Source organism: Pungitius pungitius, chromosome 5, assembly GCF_949316345.1.
Source record: "Pungitius pungitius chromosome 5, fPunPun2.1, whole genome shotgun sequence".
NCBI lineage: Eukaryota > Metazoa > Chordata > Actinopteri > Perciformes > Gasterosteidae > Pungitius > Pungitius pungitius.
Genome location: NC_084904.1, coordinates 20,537,801 through 20,560,902, shown reverse-complemented (window position 1 = coordinate 20,560,902; position 23,102 = coordinate 20,537,801). Strand labels below are relative to the sequence as shown.

At 44.6% G+C, this 23,102-nt stretch overlaps 3 protein-coding genes across 3 annotated transcripts in view; all 3 read left to right on the top strand.

Annotated features, from left to right (window-relative positions):
* The first annotated feature begins 12,051 nt into the window (after positions 1-12,051).
* Positions 12,052-17,637, top strand: LOC134129030 (kelch-like protein diablo). Its single transcript, XM_062562193.1, has 5 exons — positions 12,052-12,572; positions 13,496-13,679; positions 15,012-15,155; positions 15,229-15,393; positions 17,490-17,637. Exons 1-5 carry the CDS (start codon positions 12,455-12,457, stop codon positions 17,635-17,637), a joined length of 759 nt encoding a protein of 252 aa, XP_062418177.1. The 5' UTR covers positions 12,052-12,454.
* A 140-nt stretch (positions 17,638-17,777) lies between these two features.
* Positions 17,778-21,389, top strand: LOC119224469 (kelch-like protein diablo). Its single transcript, XM_062562330.1, has 4 exons — positions 17,778-17,838; positions 18,970-19,181; positions 19,785-19,891; positions 20,723-21,389. Exons 1-4 carry the CDS (start codon positions 17,802-17,804, stop codon positions 20,880-20,882), a joined length of 516 nt encoding a protein of 171 aa, XP_062418314.1. The 5' UTR covers positions 17,778-17,801; the 3' UTR covers positions 20,883-21,389.
* A 422-nt stretch (positions 21,390-21,811) lies between these two features.
* The window catches only part of kcnt1b (potassium sodium-activated channel subfamily T member 1b), a 40,467-nt gene continuing 39,176 nt past the window's right edge, over positions 21,812-23,102 (top strand). The window contains 1 exon segment of the mRNA XM_037481565.2: positions 21,812-21,985. Within this exon segment, the coding sequence (XP_037337462.2) occupies positions 21,922-21,985 (64 nt within the window). The 5' untranslated portion in view covers positions 21,812-21,921.

Sequence of the window (23,102 nt, the reverse complement as noted above, 5' to 3'; positions counted from 1 at the left end):
ACCAATTTAAGAATAACATTCTTAAAGGTTCAGCATTTGATCGGAGAGTCTTCTGCTCACAGCTCTGGATTTGCTGTCCTGTTTGTTTTATTTGTTGAGTATTCATCAAGCTGTGGAAACAGCAATCATCACACAGGAGACAGCGCCCGCTGCATCTTTAATAACTTTTCCCGCTTGATTTGGGGATTTTAAATGATGTAAAGTTAAACTTCGGATTGTGTCTTTGTCCCCCATCGAATAAATATGAATGGGACGCACCAGTGTGGACACATTTTCAGAGCAATCTCCATGCGGTAACATTTTGTAATGAAATAATCAGCTTCGCAAAACAATCTCAAATTCCATTTACTGGTTTCTTTTCAAAAATGCCTTTTAAGCCATTTCACACGAGGCGAAGCTCCAGAACTCGGATGCAATCAGAGGCGCCGCTGAGCTCCACGAGCAGACCGTGCCTTCCGGATAAAAGCCCGGCGGATGGAGCCCGGGATTGTTTTGTCACGCTGCTATTTGACAAAAAAGACCTATTTCCAAGCTGGAGAATGAACCTTCGTGGCAAAGGAGAAAAAAAAAAAGGAGGTTACGTTGCTGCTGTCAGAATAAGGACCCCCCCCATCACACGGCGGTTGATTGCTTTGAACCGGCTTACTAGATACGGCCTTGACCCACGTGACTGACACAGTGGGCTGTGACACTCCAGTGGATACACAACAAATGAATGAAAAGGTGTGGGCCTGTGAATAGAGACTCTGCCATCACACGGTGTCACGGTTGTATAACGGGGGGGGGGGGGGGGGGGGGGGGGGGGGGGGGGGGGGGGCAGCGGGATCCATTGCATCCACGAGCTGATGGAGGGGAGGGGGGGGGGGGGGGGGGGGGTCTCGGGTGTATTTGGCTTGGCAGCCCCGCTACTTCCTTCCTGCCATGTTCACTGAAGCAACGTGTCGCTTTATTACACTCCTCCGCCCCGCGGCGTCCATCACGCGGCGCGCGCTGTGTGATTCGTCATTTTCCTTCCTGCTCAGCACCTTTTGTGGAGGTTTTTTTTGTTTTTTTTGTAAAAGTCACGTTGATCGATGTGGAAACATGAGTTGCTGCAGTGATTATTTGCAAGTGAGGCCAAATTCATCGCTGATGGCGGAGTTCATAAGCTGCGTTGCAGCCATAGATCAGTGTTTTAATGGACGACTTACGTAAGATCCCGCTCTCAGGGGACAGTTTAGATTACTAACCATTCATCCCGCCTCTCACCGTGACATCCAAAGCAGGATGTATTTCATTTCCCCCTATTCTTCTCAGCGAGTGATGTGTGGCTAATGTAAAACAGCAGCGGCCCGTGGCGGTGATTGCCAAACTTCTTTTGGCGGAAATATGCCCTTCACGGAGCAGCGTTTGCATGTCCTCTGTGTCTGAGGTGGATGCATGTCCGTGAATACAGTGGAGGGGGGGGGCTCTGCAGGCACACCGTGCCCCCCCCCCCCCACTTGTGTCACAGAAGTTAAATCCATTTAATGCTTCACCAGCAGAAGTCAAAGTTGTGAATTTTGTCAAGCAAAAGCGGGACCGGTTCGCAGTCTGGACAGTAGGACAAATCTGCAGCTTTCAGCAAGGCCTTTACCCCCCCCCCCAAGTTGAGTGAGTGTGGCTATGCCAGTGTGACCATGACACATGAACCCCTTATTTAGGAACCAAGATATTTATTTGCCTCAAAGAACTGTTATTCTACCGTTTCAAAAACACCCATTGTCCTATTTCCTCTTATTGTGCATTCAATGTCATTTAAAGGAGTTGATTCTCCATGAGGTTGAATAATATTGGTGTTTTCATGAATGCCTGGGAAAAAAAAGGTAGGATTTCTCCAGTATCCTAGAGCCTAGTTCCTATTGTTTCAGACAATATGAAGCTCTGAGGATGACAATCCAATCATTTTCTGGTGGTACACAAGCCTCTCCAGTAGCTCATATTCCAAATGGATATGCTAAAAGTCAATTAAATAATCTTTCAGCGATGGTTTATATGGACCAACTTCAGCTTTCACGGACTCAAATGTCCTACTTTCTCCTTCCAAGCGCCGTCGAGCGTTTCAATTCTCCTCCGTCTGGTTTTCACAGACTATGTGAAACCGTCGGCATTTCACCACTTGAGGGTGCAAGAAGACCAACGAGAGGCCATCTCCTCTCCTGCTGGAGGGCACGCGGCGACGGGATGTCAGCTCATCCGGAGGCTCAGCCAGTGGTCGCCCCCCCCCCCCCCCCCCCCCCCCCCCTCCCCCCCTGCTGGTTAATCACCTGTCTGGGGTGCTGCATCCTGTCCCCCCCTGCTGTCAGATGCTATGGCGGGGGGCTGCTAACTGGCAGGCGTAGTTGAGTTTTCACAAAACCCTGGGCCTTCACCCACCGCCGTGTTGGGGCCGAGCAGTCCGTGGACGCGTTGTGAGTCACCGTGTAACATTCATAAGACATCGCATGCAGGAGTTTGGTGGATCGGAGGAAGCAGCGTTTATTGCCCACTGATTTTCACACATTAGGAATGAGTCCTAGCATGCCAGCGCACACAAACGCAGCAACAAATGTCTTCTGGCACCAACAGTGCTGCACTTTGTCAGGTTTCATTTTTATCTCATGATAAATTGTTTGCTCACAGGTGACCTTTACTCCTTTGCTCAAGCCTTTACTTGCCAGGAGGACATTTATATTATTATATATACATCACACGTTTATAGAATGGTATCATTCTATAAACTTCATTGAATCCTGTATAATGGACAAGAATATGATGACTTAATCGCGTTGCAACTGCTTCCGTTTTCTCTAGTTTCTTTATCTATTTTGTCAACATAAATCACATGGTCAGGAAATCATGTATCTGTGTCAGTGTGAACTTAAACTTTTACATTAGTTGCGTCATCCCTAGTTACACTTTTTTCAGTTTAAATGATTAATAAAAAGAACACATTTAGAAGAAAAAAAAAGTCCAACTTTTTTATCTTTGACGGTAACTTTTGTTGCTAGAACCTAGCCGGACAGGCTCTTCACTGGACGTGCATTTTAAGAATATCTGCTTATAACCGTGTGTGCGCTGCCCATGCGTACGGTGTAACGGTGGGAAACCAACCGTCTGGGATCTGAAGATAACACAACGTCCACGTAGCGTGTCAGTCGAAAGGCCTCGAGTGGCCCGTTCCATCTGGTCCCGGCTGGAGACTGGCAGAGCCATGTGGCAAGATGGCACCACTTTTGACTGGGAGATGGTGCAAGCTGCGTGTGAGGGAGAAGCTAAAAAAAGGGGGAAATAATGCAGATTGAATTATTGCTGCTCATACTTTACTTTGCTGAGATTGTATACATTTGGTATGACACCCCATAGTAATGGTATTGTCTTTTGCTGATCGGTTCTTCATCATTAGACACTCGTAGTGTTTAAAGGTTAGCACTGCTTTCTAGTAATAGTATGCATTTGTGTCATTAGAATGCTCTCCTCTTTTCAGTTCTTTTCCATGATATTTCTAGACCCAAGAAAATTTTGTACAACTTTTTTCGACCAAGCATATACTTTTTTTTCAAAACGTTTTCTGAAATTATACTCTTTTTCAATCTGACTTTTTTTAAACATTTTTTCGACTCAATATTTTTTTACTTTTTTTCCAAACTTTTTTTTACTTTGTTTCCAAACTTTTTTTTTTACTTTTTCTTTTACATTTCTTAACCTAATGTTTGTTTTTTTTAAAATATTTTTCATCATTTTTCAACCTACCATTTTTAGTTTTCCAATTTTTTTTACAACCTATTACTTTGGAAAAAAAAATTTTTTGGCCTTATATCTTTTGACTTTTTATCTCATGACATTTATCAACCTATTTTGACTTCTTTTTCAAAAAACATTTTGACCAAATATTTTTGGACTTTTTCTTTTACATTTTTTGAATAGTTTGACTTTTATTTCATTTTTCCATCAAATATTTTTTTTACTTTTTCTCAAAATATTTTATAACCTATTATTTTTGGACTTAAAAAAAAAAATTTCACCATATATTTTTAGACTTTTATCTCATGACATTTCAAAATTTTTTGAAAACAATTCAGGATATTCATGATATTTTAATAAGGAGCCTTTGTAGTTTAGGGAGGTCAGTGCTGGCAGTGATTTTTGACATAAAACACTCTACAGGGCTGCGTGGATAACGTATTTTTGTACAGTCGGGTTAGCATTGCGCCTTGGTTCCCTCGACAAAGAGCAGGGGTGATCGGGGCAGAAGATCCGTCACAATCTTTTGCAATCTGACTTTTTTTTTTTAAACATTTTTTCGATTTTTTCCAAACTTTTTAAAAACTTTTTATTTTACATTTCTTAACCTAATATTTTGTTTCTCAAAATATTTTTCATCTTTTTTTAACCTACCATTTTTACTTTTCCAACAATGTTTACAACCTAGTATTTTTGGACTTTTGGAAAAATATATTTTTTGGCCTTATATCTTTTGACTTTTATCTCATGACATTTTTTGACCAACATATTTTGACTTCTTTTTCAAACTATTTTTTTGACCAAATATTTTTGGACTTTTTCTTTGAATAATTTGACTTTTATTTACACTTTTTCTCAAAACATTTTATAACCTATTATTTTTGGACTTTTTTTCAAAAAGAATTTTCACCATATAATTTTTTAATTTTATCTAATTTTTCCAACAATTTTTGTCACAAAGAGACGTTTAGGGGGGAATGCGGTTGAAGGAAGTAAAACGCTACCGTCCACCGTGGCCCCATCATTTCATGTCCACCTCCACAAAGCTAATGGCGGACGTATTCTTGGTGTCCCCTTTCATTATTTTAGATTTGGAAGGAAAGATGTAGGGTGTAAGGTTGTACGATATAAAGAAGGTCCACACTTTAAGAGGTACGTTTTAAGATTCTCTGTGTTCATCTCTCCTCACACTTCCTTAAAATATCCATACCAGAACCTCCGTTACCAGGCACAACAAGTCAAGCCGAGCAGCTGCTGCCTTTATAGGGTCCTCTTGTTAAGGGTCTATTTTACCTCTATATCACTTTCCTCTTAACTGGGATTGTGTGTCACCATTTGTCTTTACAACTGCAAAATGACATGGAACATTTCCACAGCCTTAAAGACGACGAACAGTGTGCCGGGTCACTACTGCGGCCGTCTTGTGTGTTTCTTCAACAGAACCAGAGACCACTTGTTCAGGAGTCCGTGCGAGATGATACACGGTGAAAAGGCCTTTCACACTTCGACAGCAACCTCACTTGTCTACAGTTCCGTTTTTTTCGGGGTTTTCTTTAGTTTAAATGTGACCTTACATGAAGGAAAATGTTCTGAAACAAAGCCCTCATGAAAAGTCAGCAATTGACCCCACTTTTGCAAAGGTTACGGTTCGTCTTTTGAGTTTTATTTATATGACACCTATTGACCAAATTAAATACAATTCAGAAGGTTTTACAACTGCTTGAAAATTTAAAAAAATGTGTAAAAGGAGAGACATATAAATTTCACACTAAATTAGTTATATCAAACAGTATATAAACAAAAGAAAATACAACCGCATGTTTGGACATGTAATGACTCGTTTTGACAGGGGATCACAAAAAGTTAGTTTTACTTATTTCCATCTGGGAACGTCACAAATCCTGGTTAAAAACCAAATATTTTAAACATCCAGACTGATTTCTACATTTTCAAACCTTATCCAGCAACTCAGACACCCAACCAGCCATCCAACCCATTCCACAGTGTGTGAGGGCAGGATGACGTACTGAGGTTGAAAATCACTTACACGCCTCATTGTTGTGACTTTCTGATTGGCAGCAAAGTCTCCAGAGACAGCTGCCTGACGGCTAGCGTGTCATCGACTGGTGGGGGGGGGGGCGCACTGGGTGGACAGGCGCTCGGGCATGCGAGGGGTCCAAATGAATCAGGAAGGTCAGCTGCTGCCACGCGGACCACGTCACACATGTGTGGGAATAATGGAGGGTCGTTTCACGCATACTTTCTGAACCTTCCTGGTTCCTGGACCTTAAAGACTCAAAAAAGCTCCCCGGTCAAATTCAATTTGTCCGTTGTGTATCAGGAAAGTGTCTCTCTGAGGTTGACTCTCGGACATTCTGGGAAATGTTAATTGCGTCATTGAGGCGTTCAAGAATCTTTTGTCCCAGATTAATGACGACATTTTAAACCACGAGACCCAGCGCCCGGTATAATAGGAATAGGAAAGGAATAGTTTGAACGCCTGAGCTACATAACTGCTTTAAAATAACATCTCATCCTCTGTTTCTATGCGCTGAGCAGGCGAAAATGATATGAAAGTGAAAGTGATGGAGCTGTTTCCCTTTTCTTCCAGACCCTCCAATCAGAGGGTTGGGCGGATCGATTGGGCAAGACACTTAACCCAACATTGCTCCTGTAGCTGCGACCACAGTGTGTTGATGATGTCATGTAGTGTTAAAGGGCTTTGAGTAGTCGGAAGACTAGAAAAAGCGCTATAAAAGTAGAGTCCATTTATCTTTGTATCTAGTGAAAGGATGGAATTGACATCGCTGTGTGTGCTCTTATTTCAAACTGGGTAAGATTGCAAAGAATTGCTCTTAAAAAGAGCATGCACCAACGCTGCCCCGACATGGATACCAAGAACATAAAAGAAACAATGCAGCACCTGTCGCTCTGTAAAGGTCCACATCAGTTCATTGCCACTGACTGCTGTGTTTAGTTTGTCCTTCACGTCCGTTATGAAATGTGTTCAGAAGAATCTATCTGTGCCGGACTGAGACGTCCCTCTTACTTATTTGAATGGCGGAGTTAACACCCTTTATTGAAAACACTAGAGGAAGTTCACTTCAAAACATGATAATCCACAAATCCACTGATTTTTACTGGCCATTTGTCCACATGGATGCGGGATGGAGACACTGAAGACATCCATATATCTATCTATCTATCTATCTATCTATCTATCTATCTATCTATCTATCTATCTATCTATCTATCTATCTATCTATCTATCTATCTATCTATCTATCTATCTATCTATCTATCTATCTATCTATCCATCTACCTATCTATCTATCTATATGAGTCATCTGCATAATGCTGAAGCCATGCACTTACGACAGCATGGCAGTGACGACATCGCATTTGCATTTTCACCTATCTTTGACCTGCATGGTATGAATCACCGTACCATCTGAGGCCTTTCTGCTGGAAAGAGTTATAAATATAAGGGTCCTGCAGCACAGGTAGTCATGCGAAAAAGTGATGGACTGGGTGAGCGATCTGCAGGAGGATGCTGACACGTTCCCTTCTGTCCAGACAGTGTCTGACAACCAGAGTCCTGCGGTGACAATGTGAAATGGGGAAGACGCATAAAGTCACCACTAATGATGCAGTCATAGGAGAATAAGACGTTTGACCCTCCACCCCACACACACCTGTTCCTGGTCTAAATGTTCACAGTGAACATGATTCACCGCTGACGGAGTCTCGACTCGACTCTTAGCACACGTGGACAAACCCTCGGGCGTGGCAGCTGTAAAAAAAGGAGGCCCGAAGAGGGTCGTCTGAGAGCAAGATTGGGTTTCAGGCTGCCGGGATGGTGCGATGAATCACTTGGGGAATTTGCGTGGGGGGGGGGGTTGGTGGTGGTTGCTATGGGGAGGAGGCTGCACTCCTTGGAGCGGTCAAGTTCAATGTCGTTCTGGGCAGTAGCGGCAGGGCGGCCCTCGGGACCGGACGGACGCCGGGCGGCTGCTGTGGGACAGGAGCACAAATCCTGAGTGCTGTGGATATAAAACATGGGGGTGTACAATGAACAAGGGTAAGACTAATGATCCAGATTACAGTTTTTCTCCATTGCTTTGGCTCAATTCTTGAAACAGAAATTACATTCTCAAAACAACTCGTGCAAACCTCCAAACCACTGGGCACTTGCTCACAACAGATTTGAATTTCTCATTCCTTTAATCAAATTGCAATTGTTTTAGAAACTCCTTGCAAATGACAAGAACAATTGCCTACAGCTTGCACACATTTCAAATGATTTAGCACATCTGTGCAAACGGTTAGGTACAATTGCCTTCAGTTAGCCCAATTGCCAATTGAATACACCTTGCTGGTCTAAACTGACTGTTGCTTCTCAGTCAAGTGGTTGTTCTCTGCACAACATCTTGGCATAATTTCCATGTGTACAACATCACCTGCACAATAGTTCACTCCACTGTCAAAATCGTTCAGGCACATAATACCATGAAAAACATCATGGTATATACTATACAGTTTTTCTCCATTGGTTTGGCTCATTTTTTGAAACAGAAATGACATTCTCAAAACAACATGGACAAACCTCCAAACAACTTAGCAATTTCTCAATACAGAATTGAATTTCTCATTCATTTGGTTAAATTGTAAATGTCTAAGTACATGTCTCAATGTCTCAGTACATCTTTGCAAATGATTAAGTACATGTAGCCTACGTTTAGCACAATTTCCAAGTGAATAGATCTTGTTGATCTAAACTGATTGTTGATTCTCAGTCTAATTGTTTTTTGCTCCAAAACGTCTCAGCGTATTTTCATTGTATAAGTCATCACATGCACAATAGTCTGTTCAATTGTCAAAATTACTCAAGAACATTATACCATGAATAACATTTGATAAATTCACAGTATTACAACAATTGACAGTCAGGTGAAACTAGAACTTTATTTTATCTATTCTTTGACCAGCTTTATTTACAGCACTGTAGGATGCATATAATTTACATTGGTTTTTGTTTCTGTGTTTCTTTTACAGTATATTATGCTGCTTTTTACTTTGATGTATGGAAGTTATTTTATGTTTGTGAATGATAATTGCAATTACAATTTCCGGTAGTATGAGTGCAATGTGTGATGTCAAACCTCGGAGGCTAATCTTACCCTAAAATCCTATTTTATTCTGTTAGCTAGACAAAAAAACCAGTACAGTAACCATTGTCAATGAAGGACTGGGCTAAGACTGGTGGACATGAGGGATTTCAATGGTCCTCTGCCATAGTGACAAAACAACTAAACATTTTGACCTGCAGTGTTTAAACAATGACAAAAGGACTTTTCATTTTGGGGGCACTGACTGTTTGTATGAGAAAAGGAATTCGTTGTGACTGATGAGTTGTCTGTTTTGGGAGAGATATGACCTTTTGCAGGTGTGCCATAGTGTTTTGCTAAACCAGCTAGGTTATTTTGGCAAATGTATTTAAAGCTTTGAGAATGTCGTTTTTTCGAGAGATAGATGAGCCACAGCAATCGAGAAGGAAGTTTTCATTTTGGGGGCACTGACTATTTTTATGAGAAAACGATTTGGTTTTGAAGCTTGAGTTAACTGTTTTGGGTGAGATATGACCTTTTGAAGGTGATCTATGTAGTTGTGCTGAACCATATAGGCTATTTTACCAAATGCATTAAGAGCTTTGAGAATGTAATTTCTGTTTCAAGAATTGAGCCAAAGCAATGGAGAAAAACTGTAATATGGATCTCTTGGATCATCGGCTTCATTTTCAGGTGCAACTAGAACTTTACTAATCAGGGGGAGTTACTCACATCCGATCACCAATCACACAGTCATTTTAGTTAGCTGACAGGTGCTATCCAGGAGTATAAATGCTTCCATCAAATATCTAGGGCTTGACCAAGTTCAGTAGTTTATGAACATGGAAGCACATGGCCAGGTAAACGAACAAGGGCAACTGCCTGTTCGAGGAAGAGGAGGAAGAAGAGGAAGAGGAAGAGGAGCAAGGGTGTGTGGTGGTGGAGTAGGGGGAAGAGGCCGAGGAGGACGAAGACAACAGGCTGTGCCAGATGCAATTCGGGCTACACTTGTGGACCATGTGGTCAACCATGGCCTCACAATGGCAGAGGCAGGTCGTCGAGTTCAGCCTAATGTGCCACGCTCTACAGTGTCCTTGATCATCCAAACATTCCGCAGGGAAGACAGGTATGTGCTCAGTCAACTATGGAATTATTGGTGGTAGAGTTACTAACTGTAGTATTCAAATGTATTGAACTAAAGTAAAAGTAAAACAACTAAATACAAATTGTAATAGTGTCTATTTGTGAATTCTAATGTCTAGGATTGCAAGACAACCTGGTGCGGGTGGCAGAAGAGCAATTTTCAGCCAACAACAGGAACAGGAAATTTGCAATATTGTCGTGGCCAACAATTCCATCACACTGCGAGAAATCCGGACCACAATCCTAGAGAACAATGTTGGCATCTTCCCGAACGTAAACGCTGTCAGCATCTCGACAATTGACAGGGTCCTGATTACAGTAAAAATCAGACGAGCATGAAGCAACTCTACAGAGTTCTATTTGAAAGGAACTCTGAGAGAACCAAGGAGTTGCGCTATCAGTATGTACAGGTAAAGCAGTGGTGTTCACTACGCCTAGTAAATTGTACAGTGTTATGCGGTGTATATCATTATGACCTGTTTGCAGTGGCGCATAGAGCCCAGTTTATTGAACTTGCAGAGAACACAGAACATTGCCATGTAATTTGTTGTCTGATTCTACTGCATAACCAATTTACAGTAATATTGTGTTTTCTGTATCGTAGAGAATAATGGAGCTGGAGGCGAATGAGAACCCTCACACCCTCATTTTTGTTGATGAAGCTGGGTTCAACCTGGCCAAAGGAGGACGGCGTGGCCGGAATGTCGTTGGCCACCGGGCAACGGTGGATGTCCCAGGACAGCGCGGGGGCAACATCACTATGTGTGCTGCAATTTCAGAAAATGGTGTAGTCACTCACATTCCAAGTATTGGCCCATACAACACCCAGAAGCTCCTAGTGTTCTTGGACCACCTGCATGCTGATCTTATCCCTCTACATGAGGGGGGTTTGGTAGGGCCTCACTTGCCTACATATGTGATTGTGTGGGACAATGTGAGCTTTCACCGTGGCCCACTCATTAGGGCGTGGTTCACTGCCCATCCAAGAATGCTGATGGTGCTCCTATCGCCTTACTCCCCATTCCTCAATCCTATTGAGGAGTTTTTTCTGCATGGCGGTGGAGGGTGTATGAGCATCGGGCTCTAAGCCAGAGGTCTCTTCTCCAGGCAATGGATGCTGCTTGTGTCGATGTCACAGCAGATCAGTGCAGGGGATGGTTGAGGCATGCACGGCGATTCTTCCCCCGTTGCATAGCAAGGGAGAATATCAGATGCGATGTTGATGAAAATCTGTGGCCAGACAGACGTGAGCGCGAGGATGAGCAGGAGAGTGAGGATGAACTCCAGCTTTGAACTCCAGCTTTGCTTTACTTTCCTACTGTATTTTATTTTTGATGTGCTTTTTTTTACAGTATTTTTTGCTGTACACATTTTCTGTTTCTGTTTTGCAATTACTGTAACAATTTCCATGGCAGTATAAGTGCAATACAGTATGTGATGTGAAACCTTGTTGGCTCCTCTTTTTTCTGTTTGATACACATATTATTCTGGAAAGAAAACATCTACTACAGTAACCATTCAGTGTCAAAGAACTAAGCCAAGATTGAAATGTGCACATGAGGATATTTCTATGGTCCACTGCCATAGTGACAAAACAACTAAACATTTTGACCTGCAGTGTTTAAACAATGACAAAAGGACTTTTCATTTTGGGGGCACTGACTGTTTGTATGAGAAAAGGAATTCGTTGTGACTGATGAGTTGTCTGTTTTGGGAGAGATATGACATTTTGCAGGTGTGCCATAGTGTTTTGCTAAACCATCTAGGTTATTTTGGCAAATGTATTTAAAGCTTTAAGAATGTCTTTTTTTTCGAGAGATAGATGAGCCACAGCAATCGAGAAGGAAGTTTTCATTTGGGGGCACTGACTATTTTTATGAGAAAATGATTTGATTTTGAAGCTTGAGTTAACTGTTTTGGGTGAGATATGACCTTTTGAAGGTGATCTATGTAGTTGTGCTGAACCATATAGGCTATTTTACCAAATGCATTAAGAGCTTTGAGAATGTAATTTCTGTTTCAAAAAATGAGCCAAACCAATGGAGAAAAACTGTAATCCGCAGCAGTGTAATTAGCACTTGGAAGCGACACGTACAGTATAACTATACAGCCTATATTTATTTTATATGTATATAATGAATTAAGAGAACCTTGAATATGTGTATATAGAGTTAGTATATCTGTAACCTCTACTCCAAATATTTATAATGTATATATGTCTTTTTTTAATGATTTTATTGTCATGCATTATCAACTATAACTGTGGGGGGGAGCCTTAGAATTAAGATATTGATTGCCAACAACTGCTTTTTTGTAATTGTTGGGCATATAAGAATATGTTGATGTTGAGAATTTGATATATTGCTATAAACGCTGAGATGTAACTTAGACAGTAATTGCACAGCGTCTACTTGGTTGCTTCACGGTGCAGGGCCGCCGTGGAGCAACCCGAGTCCCGCCACATGACGATCCAAGGAGGGACCCCCCCCCGCGGCCCCGGCGTGTCAGCCCCGCTCTCCCAACGCCGACAGCTCAGCAGACTTCCCCCGAAAGACGTCTTCAACAACAAGATGTTTATGGGTCAGTTGATTCATTTGGTGTACGGAACCTTTATGTAAAAGTTTCGGTTTTTTAGTCAGAAAGCGAGTGTCTACCGGAGGTAGGAGGGGCATTCTTTCAAAAATCATTTACCTTATCAACTCATTGCATGATATATGAACATGATGTGATTGCATTTTTTGTTATTGACTTATCGTTCCACAGGATTCACTTTGGGGCGAGCCCCTTATTGCTAATGGTTGATATGATCACAACGAGGTCACGTTTTACTGTCCAGTCGGCTCAAGAGACCTGTTATATCGAACCGCCTCCACTCCTCTCCTCATCACCACGGCCGATAATGATGATCGGAACCCGCCGCTGGCAAGAAGCCTCCAGAACAACAGCACATCCCTCTCACGGAGAGACTGTCAGAGACCCTCTGCATCGATGCAATAACTTTATATTGCAGCCAGGAAAAAGCCCATTAAAATGGACTGAATGACAGGTGGTGACAAGCTTCAGTGAATGGGTGAAGAAACGTAACAAACGCTGTCGTGCAGGGCACAATAAGGGGCAGCCTTGTTTCAGAGAAACACGCTTTTCAACGAGTACATTCCGAACCAAGGCAGGTCTCTCTCTCTCTCTCTCTCTCTCTCTCCACCACCACCCAAACCCAAGGGTGGTGGTGGGCTCTCCTCGGCCCGGTGGTGTCACGACCCCTTACTCTTACACTTGCTTTTTCTATTTGTCACCCGTCTGTGCACTTGCGGTCTTATTATCAACTCATAATTTAGAGTTCACGTCGTTACCATGGGAACCAGGCAAAGCAGCTCAACACTGTTGGATCCACGGCGTGTTTACCGCTTTTCACGGCATGCAATTCAAAGATTGAGAGAAGAATGACCAAGAACGGTAATGTACACTCTCTGTTATCCATTTTTATTTGTGTGTGTGTTGGGCAGTCGGGGGATGGACCCGAGATGACCCGTCCTGTCCGCTGGAACAGTTCAGGCCCGAGTGCAACGAGTGGAGAGCCGCAGCGCGCATGGTCATCCGCCGCGGCAAAGTGGCCGTGGCTGCTCTGGGCGGCCAGATCTACGCAGTGGGCGGGGCGGACCACGTCAGGTGTTACAGCAGCGTGGAGAGGTGAGAGGCGGACGTCGGTCTTTGCTATCTCATGAAATGCAAAGTCATTTCATGACCTCACAGCGGACGGTGGTCGCTGGAGTGACAGTTGTAGATATGAGTTGCATCTCACTCGGTGTCCCCGAACCAGGCAGCTGCTGTTGTGCGCACGGGGGCCACATCTGTCCTGATGTTTGTTTAACTTTTACCAGGTATCGGGCCTTGCTGATAAAATATCTCAACTACATGGGAGTCCTAACCACGACAGAAACTGCATGGTGGAACATAGAGGGCACAAAACATGAAGGACATACTTTTCATGGCCAAAAGATTTTGCACAGTTGACTGTAATACAAAGGAATATCCACGTTTTACTGTAAAGGAGGGTGTTTGCATGTGAATGTTCAGTTTACAGAAAAAACATAACACGGAGATCATGTCCTTTAACTAAAGAGTAAAACATATTATAATTCAAAAACACACATCACTTCCCGTTGTATTATGGTAATCTATCTCTTAACCTTGATCTTGACCCTCAACATCACTGAATGACTGAAGTAAAGCAACCTCATTATTTTTCTGGTCATAACAACACGAATTGATGAATTTGACTAGTCGGCAAATTAAACAAGATGGTCATTCACACTACACCCTATTCATCGATATAAGCCTACTCTGTGCATGGAAAGATCTCCTTTTTGTTATTTGGTGTTGTTTACATGAATGACCAGCAGAGGTCAGCACCGAGGCGGCCATCAGACCTCAAGGCCTTTATGACACTAAACCACCAGCAATCTTTTTCTTGAGCCACAGTTCACCCTAAAAGCCTAACTTTAAAGATTTGTGCTACACGATACACTATTTGTTTTAATAACTGGCGGCATTTTTTTCTTTTTGCTGTGGGAAAAGCTAAAGAAAACCTCCAATGTTACTAAGTCAAAAAACACTTGAGCTCATTCCTCGCGCAGTCCCACGTCCTCTGCTTTCCTGTTGCACGATGTCCTGTCTCCCCACTGATAGACCCCCCCCCCCTCCCCGACTGTATCACAGTCAGTTGACCCCTCAAGGATCAGCCCAGCTGTGTAGCTCCTCGTGTTGGTTACCAGAGTGCATATAATCTCTGAAGCTCAAGGCCAAACATTTGACTACAAAAAGTGTTTCTTTGTTTGTTTGTTTTCTCCTGAGGGATGCAGGTGTCTCACAAGGGGAGAAATAGCCTCCTAGTGGAGAGCGAACCCCCCCCCCCCCCCCTCTTCCTGCATGCCCTCGCAACCTAAAATTCATTCTCCCGGTTCCTCTAAAAGCAAAACAATAGCCAGCATCCATCTCCCCCCCTCCCCCCCACCGCGGCAGGTACAACCCCGACACGGACAGCTGGAGCACAGACGTGGCGCCCTTGAGCAGCCCCCGCAGCGGCGTGAGTGCGGTGGCGATGGACGGGTACCTGTACGCCATCGGGGGCCACGACGGCGTTGCTGCCGTGAGCGCCGTGGAGAGGTAAAAACACCTGTGGATCCTCTCGACAAAAGGGTGTTTTTTTCATTTTATTTTTTATTTTTATTTTCCCCAGGTATGACCCACGGATGAACACGTGGAGCAAGCAGAGGCCGATGCTGAGCCGACGCAGCGGAGCGGCGGCCGCCGTGCTGGGAGGTCACCTGTACGTGATGGGAGGGAGCGATGGCGAGGTGGCTCTGGACTCCGGTGAGGAGACACAACGTCCCGGAGCTAAGACGTCTCAAATCATAAAAAGCGGTGAAAAAAAAAAAAAAAAAAATCAGCAAATGATCTCTTTTGAGCAGCTGGCACATCCAAACTTTGGGGGTATTTTTGCTTCATTGATTCTCCAAAATCGTCAGTGATTAATTGACCTTCTAACGACAAATTCCAGCTACAGTACATACACTTGTGAATTGTGGGTTGACTTTTTACAGCTGGCATGAATCCAGAAAACAACTTTAGCAAAATTCTAGTCGAGATGTTATTCCAGATGTTATTCTGAGCTCGGAGACATTTCGGCGACTGACATTCCCACCGCTGTTGTCTTCATCTGCTACGTAGGAAATCTCGTCTACCTTTGACAGCTCGGCGACGTCTGGCAGGACACCAGAAACACACTAAGGCTTTCTTGACCTTTTGTTCCATTTCTCTCACACACACACACACACAGACACACACACAGGCATTCTAAGCCCTGTGACCTTGCCAAAGATAACCAGCGGTTATGTTGTGCCTGCCACTCGTCGCTGACTATTTTAGTTTGTGAGAAGAGCACATCAGTGGAATTCCCACAACCTTTTTAGGATTCCATCAAGCGATAAGTATTTATTTTAAATGAATATTCTCTCACGATTTAAAAAAAAAGGCCTTTATTGGAAAATCAATAGACCCAACATTTTCAGCCTTTTTCCATTTGTTCCATTCCATTCAATGTACCCCACGCATTTTTTGCACATAAATATAAACGTTACCTGTGTATAAATGGTATGGTTCTGGTACATGTGGCCTCCACACGCCCCCCCCCCCCCCCCTCCCCAGTGGAGCGATACAGCCCCGTAGACCAGCGGACGGTGGTCGCTGGAGTGACAGTTGTAGATATGAGTTGCATCTCACTCGGTGTCCCCGAACCAGGCAGCTGCTGTTGTGCGCACGGGGGCCACATCTGTCCTGATGTTTGTTTAACTTTTACCAGGTATCGGGCCTTGCTGATAAAATATCTCAACTACATGGGAGTCCTAACCACGACAGAAACTGCATGGTGGAACATAGAGGGCACAAAACATGAAGGACATACTTTTCATGGCCAAAAGATTTTGCACAGTTGACTGTAATACAAAGGAATATCCACGTTTTACTGTAAAGGAGGGTGTTTGCATGTGAATGTTCAGTTTACAGAAAAAACATAACACGGAGATCATGTCCTTTAACTAAAGAGTAAAACATATTATAATTCAAAAACACACATCACTTCCCGTTGTATTATGGTAATCTATCTCTTAACCTTGATCTTGACCCTCAACATCACTGAATGACTGAAGTAAAGCAACCTCATTATTTTTCTGGTCATAACAACACGAATTGATGAATTTGACTAGTCGGCAAATTAAACAAGATGGTCATTCACACTACACCCTATTCATCGATATAAGCCTACTCTGTGCATGGAAAGATCTCCTTTTTGTTATTTGGTGTTGTTTACATGAATGACCAGCAGAGGTCAGCACCGAGGCGGCCATCAGACCTCAAGGCCTTTATGACACTAAACCACCAGCAATCTTTTTCTTGAGCCACAGTTCACCCTAAAAGCCTAACTTTAAAGATTTGTGCTACACGATACACTATTTGTTTTAATAACTGGCGGCATTTTTTTCTTTTTGCTGTGGGAAAAGCTAAAGAAAACCTCCAATGTTACTAAGTCAAAAAACACTTGAGCTCATTCCTCGCGCAGTCCCACGTCCTCTGCTTTCCTGTTGCACGATGTCCTGTCTCCCCACTGATAGACCCCCCCCCCCCCCTCCCGACTGTATCACAGTCAGTTGACCCCTCAAGGATCAGCCCAGCTGTGTAGCTCCTCGTGTTGGTTACCAGAGTGCATATAATCTCTGAAGCTCAAGGCCAAACATTTGACTACAAAAAGTGTTTCTTTGTTTGTTTGTTTTCTCCTGAGGGATGCAGGTGTCTCACAAGGGGAGAAATCGCCTCCTAGTGGAGAGCGAACCCCCCCCCCCTTCCTGCATGCCCTCGCAACCTAAAATTCATTCTCCCGGTTCCTCTAAAAGCAAAACAATAGCCAGCATCCATCTCCCCCCCCCCCCCCCCCCACCGCGGCAGGTACAACCCCGACACGGACAGCTGGAGCACAGACGTGGCGCCCTTGAGCAGCCCCCGCAGCGGCGTGAGTGCGGTGGCGATGGACGGGTACCTGTACGCCATCGGGGGCCACGACGGCGTTGCTGCCGTGAGCACCGTGGAGAGGTAAAACACCTGTGGATCCTCTCGACAAAAGGGTGTTTTTTCATTTTATTTTTTATTTTTATTTTCCCCAGGTATGACCCACGGATGAACACGTGGAGCAAGCAGAGGGCGATGCTGGGCCGACGCAGCGGAGCGGCGGCCGCCGTGCTGGGAGGTCACCTGTACGTGATGGGAGGGAGCGACGGCGAGGTGGCTCTGGACTCCGGTGAGGAGACACAACGTCCCGGAGCTAAGACGTCTCAAATCATACAAAGCGGTGAAAAAAAAAAAAAAAAATCAGCAAATGATCTCTTTTGAGCAGCTGGCACATCCAAACTTTGGGGGTATTTTTGCTTCATTGATTCTCCAAAATCGTCAGTGATTAATTGACCTTCTAATGACAAATTCCAGCTACAGTACTGTACGGTGCGGGTTCGTACGGCTCCGGACACAGGCACTGACACCAGTGTGGTGGGTTCCAATATTTTATTATTTTACTCGTTGCTCCTGCTCACTGGAACACGCTGCTCGCTCGCTCAGTCTCCTCCCCGCTCGCTCGCCTCACTGCCTTTTAAGTAGCGAGGGGACACACACACACACACGTTAGTCAGTCAATCAAATTGTTCTCACCTGGCACTGTTCCCTGAGCCGCTTCCCCTCTCCCACACCTGCAGCCGAGCTGAAACCACGCCCGCCACCACAAGTACATACACTTGTGTTTTGTGGGTTGACTTTTTACAGCTGGCATGAATCCAGAAAACAACTGTAGCAAAATTCTAGTCGTTCACCAATGTGGGAAATCCAGATGTTATTCTGAGCTCGGAGACATTTCGGGGACTGACATTCCCACCGCTGTTGTCTTCATCTGCTACGTAGGAAATCTCGTCTACCTTTGACAGCTCGGCGACGTCTGGCAGGACACCAGAAACACACTAAGACTTTCTTGACCTTTTGTTCCATTTCTCTCACACACACACACACAGACACACACACAGACACACACACAGGCATTCTTAAGCCATGTGACCTTGCCAAAGATAACCAGCCGTTATGTTGTGCCTGCCACTCGTCGCTGACTATTTTAGTTTGTGAGAAGAGCACATCAGTGGAATTCCCACAACCTTTTTAGGATTCCATCAAGCGATACATATTTATTTTAAATGAATATTCTCTCATGATTTAAAAAAAGGCCTTTATTGGAAATCAATAGACCCAACATTTTCAGCCTTTTTCCTTTTGTTCCATTCCATTCAATGTACCCCACGCATTTTTTGCACATAAATATAAACGTTACCTGTGTATAAATGGTATGGTTCTGGTACATGTGGCCTCCACACGCCCCCCCCCCCCTCCCCAGTGGAGCGATACAGCCCCGTAGACGGCGCCTGGTCGATGTGCGCCCACATGCTGAGCGCCAGGGAGGACGCCGGCTGCGCCGCGTACCTGGGGCGCATCTACGTGGCCGGGGGCAGGGACGAGCTCAACCTGAAGCTCTGCCGAGCCGAGAGGTTGGACCCGGACACCCAGAGGTGGACCCCTGTCAGACGCATGAGGAGCAAGAGGGACGACGTGAGTAGCGGATCGCCTGAGACGCGTCATCAGATGAAAAGGCGCCCCCCCCCTACACACACACACACACAACCCTCGAGACCTCAGGCCGAGTTTATTTTCACCAACGATGAGCAGAGGAAAGGAAAAAGAAGAGAAGCAATAGGCCCTGACTCAACTGAGGGAAAGACGCAGTTCTCAGGGGGGTTTACCTAAAAACATTTCAGTGCAGGTTAAGGTGTCATCGCTATTTTTGAAAGCCGCAGAATAAGAGGAACATAACGAGTGAAACTCTGGCAACTTGGTTTTGCGAAGGTTCGGTCATCGCCAGAAGGAGACATTTCCGACCTGATGATGGTGCTATTTGAAACATTTAGAGCTACCACGGTTCATTCCGATGGGGGCCGAATATACAAGACCAAAAGGTGGATTGTTCGCTAAAACTATTGAATTTGTAAAATGAGATGATGGTGCAGTGTAATTGCGTTACTTGAGGAAACCCCCCTGGTCTACTGCTGCTGCGCAACATTGATAGCACGTCCCATCTATTTCCTTTAAATGAATTTGCGGGTGTAATCGTATTTCTCCCCCCCCCCCCCCCCCCCCCGGTGCACTGGGCCTCAGACGTCCCTCGTGGTGTTCAACGGGGCCCTGATGGCTGTGGGAGGCTCGGACGGTGTCACCAGTCTCAAGACAGTAGAGGCGTACTGCCATGAAACCAACGAGTGGAGGTAAGAGGGAAGCCGATGCCCGCGACATCCTTCCAGCTGCTCAGTGCCTTTTCTTGATTTTTTTTTTTTAAATGGGCCCTTCCAGCGATTTCACATCATCCAGATAACGGCCTGTGCGGGAAAGTGGTTTCGTTTCCCTGTTATTGTGGCTGCAGGAACTATAAAAGCCAAACAACGCATCAAGGATGCAGTGATGACTGTACCATAAACACAGAGGTGGAACACACATATTCAGGTGTTTGAATCTTTATATATATATAGATGTGAAGCAAGATGGGTGTTATTTTATTCATTTCATTTAAAAGGGAAGAACAATAAATAGTGAGGGAGTTTAATATACTCTACGCTTCAAAATGTGCTGGTTCTCATAGATTCTTTGGATCTCACCCTTCTGAAGGGGGGAAAAAAAAGTTTTAATTATCTATCAATGCAGTGAGGAAAAGATGTTTACCAAAAAAGTGTTAAATCTGGAGAGAATTCTGAATACGCTCATGGCCCAGTCGGAGATATTCCTCCTGTTCCTCCTACACTGAGAATCAAACATTCGATGGATGTGCGACACAGATCAGGGTCCACCCGGGCCTTTACAATTCAACCGTCCAGCGCATTCCAAGCCGAGGAAAGAGAAGAACTTTACATAAAGAAGGTCCGCCGCTTCCCATCCAGACACGGAGAGTTCATTTGTGATTCATGTAGCCCGGGGGGCTCATGTAAGCCTCCTATATCTAAACACGCGCCTTCGGGCTGCTTACCCGCATTGTGAGTGCTTTCGACGTCTGAGTCTGCTTTTTTTTTTTTTTTTTTTTTTACACCTGCGCTGTCTGTTTTTAGACACTTTGGAAGCATGAAGAGCAAGCACCCGGGCGGAAGGTGGCCGTGCTGTGCTGAGACGACGCTCGTGTTGTGCGAGGAGGAGAGGAAGGGCCCTAACGAGCCAACACACACACACACACACAGCCCCGCTCCCAGGGCACATGGTGATGTGGTTTGAATTAGGCAGGATAATGACTGAATAACTAAAGGATTCGCTTTCAAAATGAGACATGGGCGCATTAGTCGAAGGCCCGCAGCGGCTGCTCCAGCGAGGCTCCGGCGCATTAAAACTGAAGCACATTACGGGTTACCAGGGTACCAATTCGGGGTGGTGGGTCATTTTGTGTCTTATGAAACAAGCCTTTTTAGAGAGATGAATCAGCTGCATATACACCAGGTTTTTTTCAATCATTTCTCCATAAAATGGATATGTCAAATATTTGGATTTGCCGGTGGGATTCAGTGCCAGGATAAAAAGAGTCTAGAGTCTATTCGGCCTAGCTCTAACAATCTAAAAAGATTGCATGTTAAACATGACAAAGGGGCACTGTGGTGCTTCACAAGACAGTGCGTAAGCACCTGACTAACGTTTGAACAGGTACGAGCCAAGATAAAGAGATGGAGGTGGACATGGAAGTGATGCATGCGTTTTTGTTTGTGAATGTGCAGGAAACAGATAAAGTGTACCGGATGTTTTCAAAATAATATAAACATTTGTGATTAAAGAGGTGTGTCTTTTTTCTTCTTCTTAATGTTATGATCCTTTCTAATTTGCACCCAAGTCGTTTGCTGTAGACATTCACCAGTACTGATCGATTGTGTGCACCAGCTTCTGTAAATACACGTGATGCTATTTTCAACATTTCAGGCATTCAGCTTGCGTGAAACATTTAGCCATCAACAGGCGAGGCGGCCACGCAAATTCTTTGCAAACGAAAGGAGGAAGTCGTGGAAAAGCAGTCGGTGGGAATCATGATCCCGAGTGAGAGAAGCGAAGTGAGTGAGATGTGACTGCTGCTGGCATGGGAAAAAGCAGCGTAAGTGTCTGTGTGGGCAACGATGACGTTCAGAGCTCGTCTCCCCCCTGGAGGATAATGGGCTGAAATGTGGAGAGGCTGAGCGCAAGGAGCGCACGCAGACCGACGCGGCTTCACCGGAGACACACACACACACACTCACACACACACGAGCCAGCCAGCGGTGTTTCCAGCAACAGAATGAATATATTTTTCAACTTGAGGGGGATTGTGAGACACATAGCAGAGGACAGAGCACTTGCAGGTATGTTTTAACAGATGACAAATGGAGGATGCGGACCAGATTGTGAATTTTCTAGAAGTTGCCAAGACTTTGCATGCACCGTGTGTACGGGGCTACGCCGTGTTGCATTTTGGACATTGGAATATGTATTCTGAGACGAATGAATAAATAATAAATTAATTTAAATTAATTGTTTTTGGCAAATGTCTTTGGAGCCAATTAAATAGTAAAAAAAAAAGATGTACTTGTTATGACTGGGTGATATGTCACTGTCACAGCATTCACAAGTACATAGAGTCGCACTTTTACCAGATGACAGAGTGATGTGTAGTGAACGTCCACTGGATCATTTCCCTCTATTCTATTTCACATACAACAGAAGAAGCTGTCCTATTTAAAAAAAGACAAAGGCCAGTGGACTTTATTTCGCAAACGGGGAAGCCAATAAACGCTGATGTTGCATAAATACAGCTTCTATCCTCCGATAAACACTCTGTTAATCGAGAGAAGTTTCCTCTCAGCGGAATCAGAGACAGCAGCTGTCCTCACTGCCAAGTTCCCCGGTAGGAGGCGAAGCACCAGCTTGAGCATCCTCCTGATGTCTTTGGGGGGAGGGGGGGGGGGGGGGTCGCAGGGATGCTGATGCTGACAGGAAAGCATGCAAACCGTGCAGGGAGTAGCGCGCGCTCATCTGATGTATTTATTCTAGACAAATCTTACACAACGGGAGGCTGCCACGGAGAAAAGACGGATGTTGCGCCAGGGCTCGTGACGCGAGAGCCCCGCAAAACGTTTCACGCGGGATTCGGGGACTAATTAAAAAAAAAACAGAACGAGGCAAGTGGAAAATCCGGTTTACGTTCGACAGCACTAGAAATATCCGTTCACCCTGCTTCCGCCGAGCAACGTAGTTCGTCAACACCGGGAAATAAAGTTGTTGCTAGGCGACAACATTCGGTAGGCTTGGTGTTGGTGGCGTTTTTTTTTTTTTTTCGTTTTTTTTTCAAACGCCAGGTGTGCCATTAATTACCCCGGAGTCACCGAAGGCGTGTCGGCCAATCAGCTCCGATGACCGGGACTCGTTTTTTTCATCGCCACATCAACCACACGAGCGGCCTGCAGACCACCAGCCCGTTAC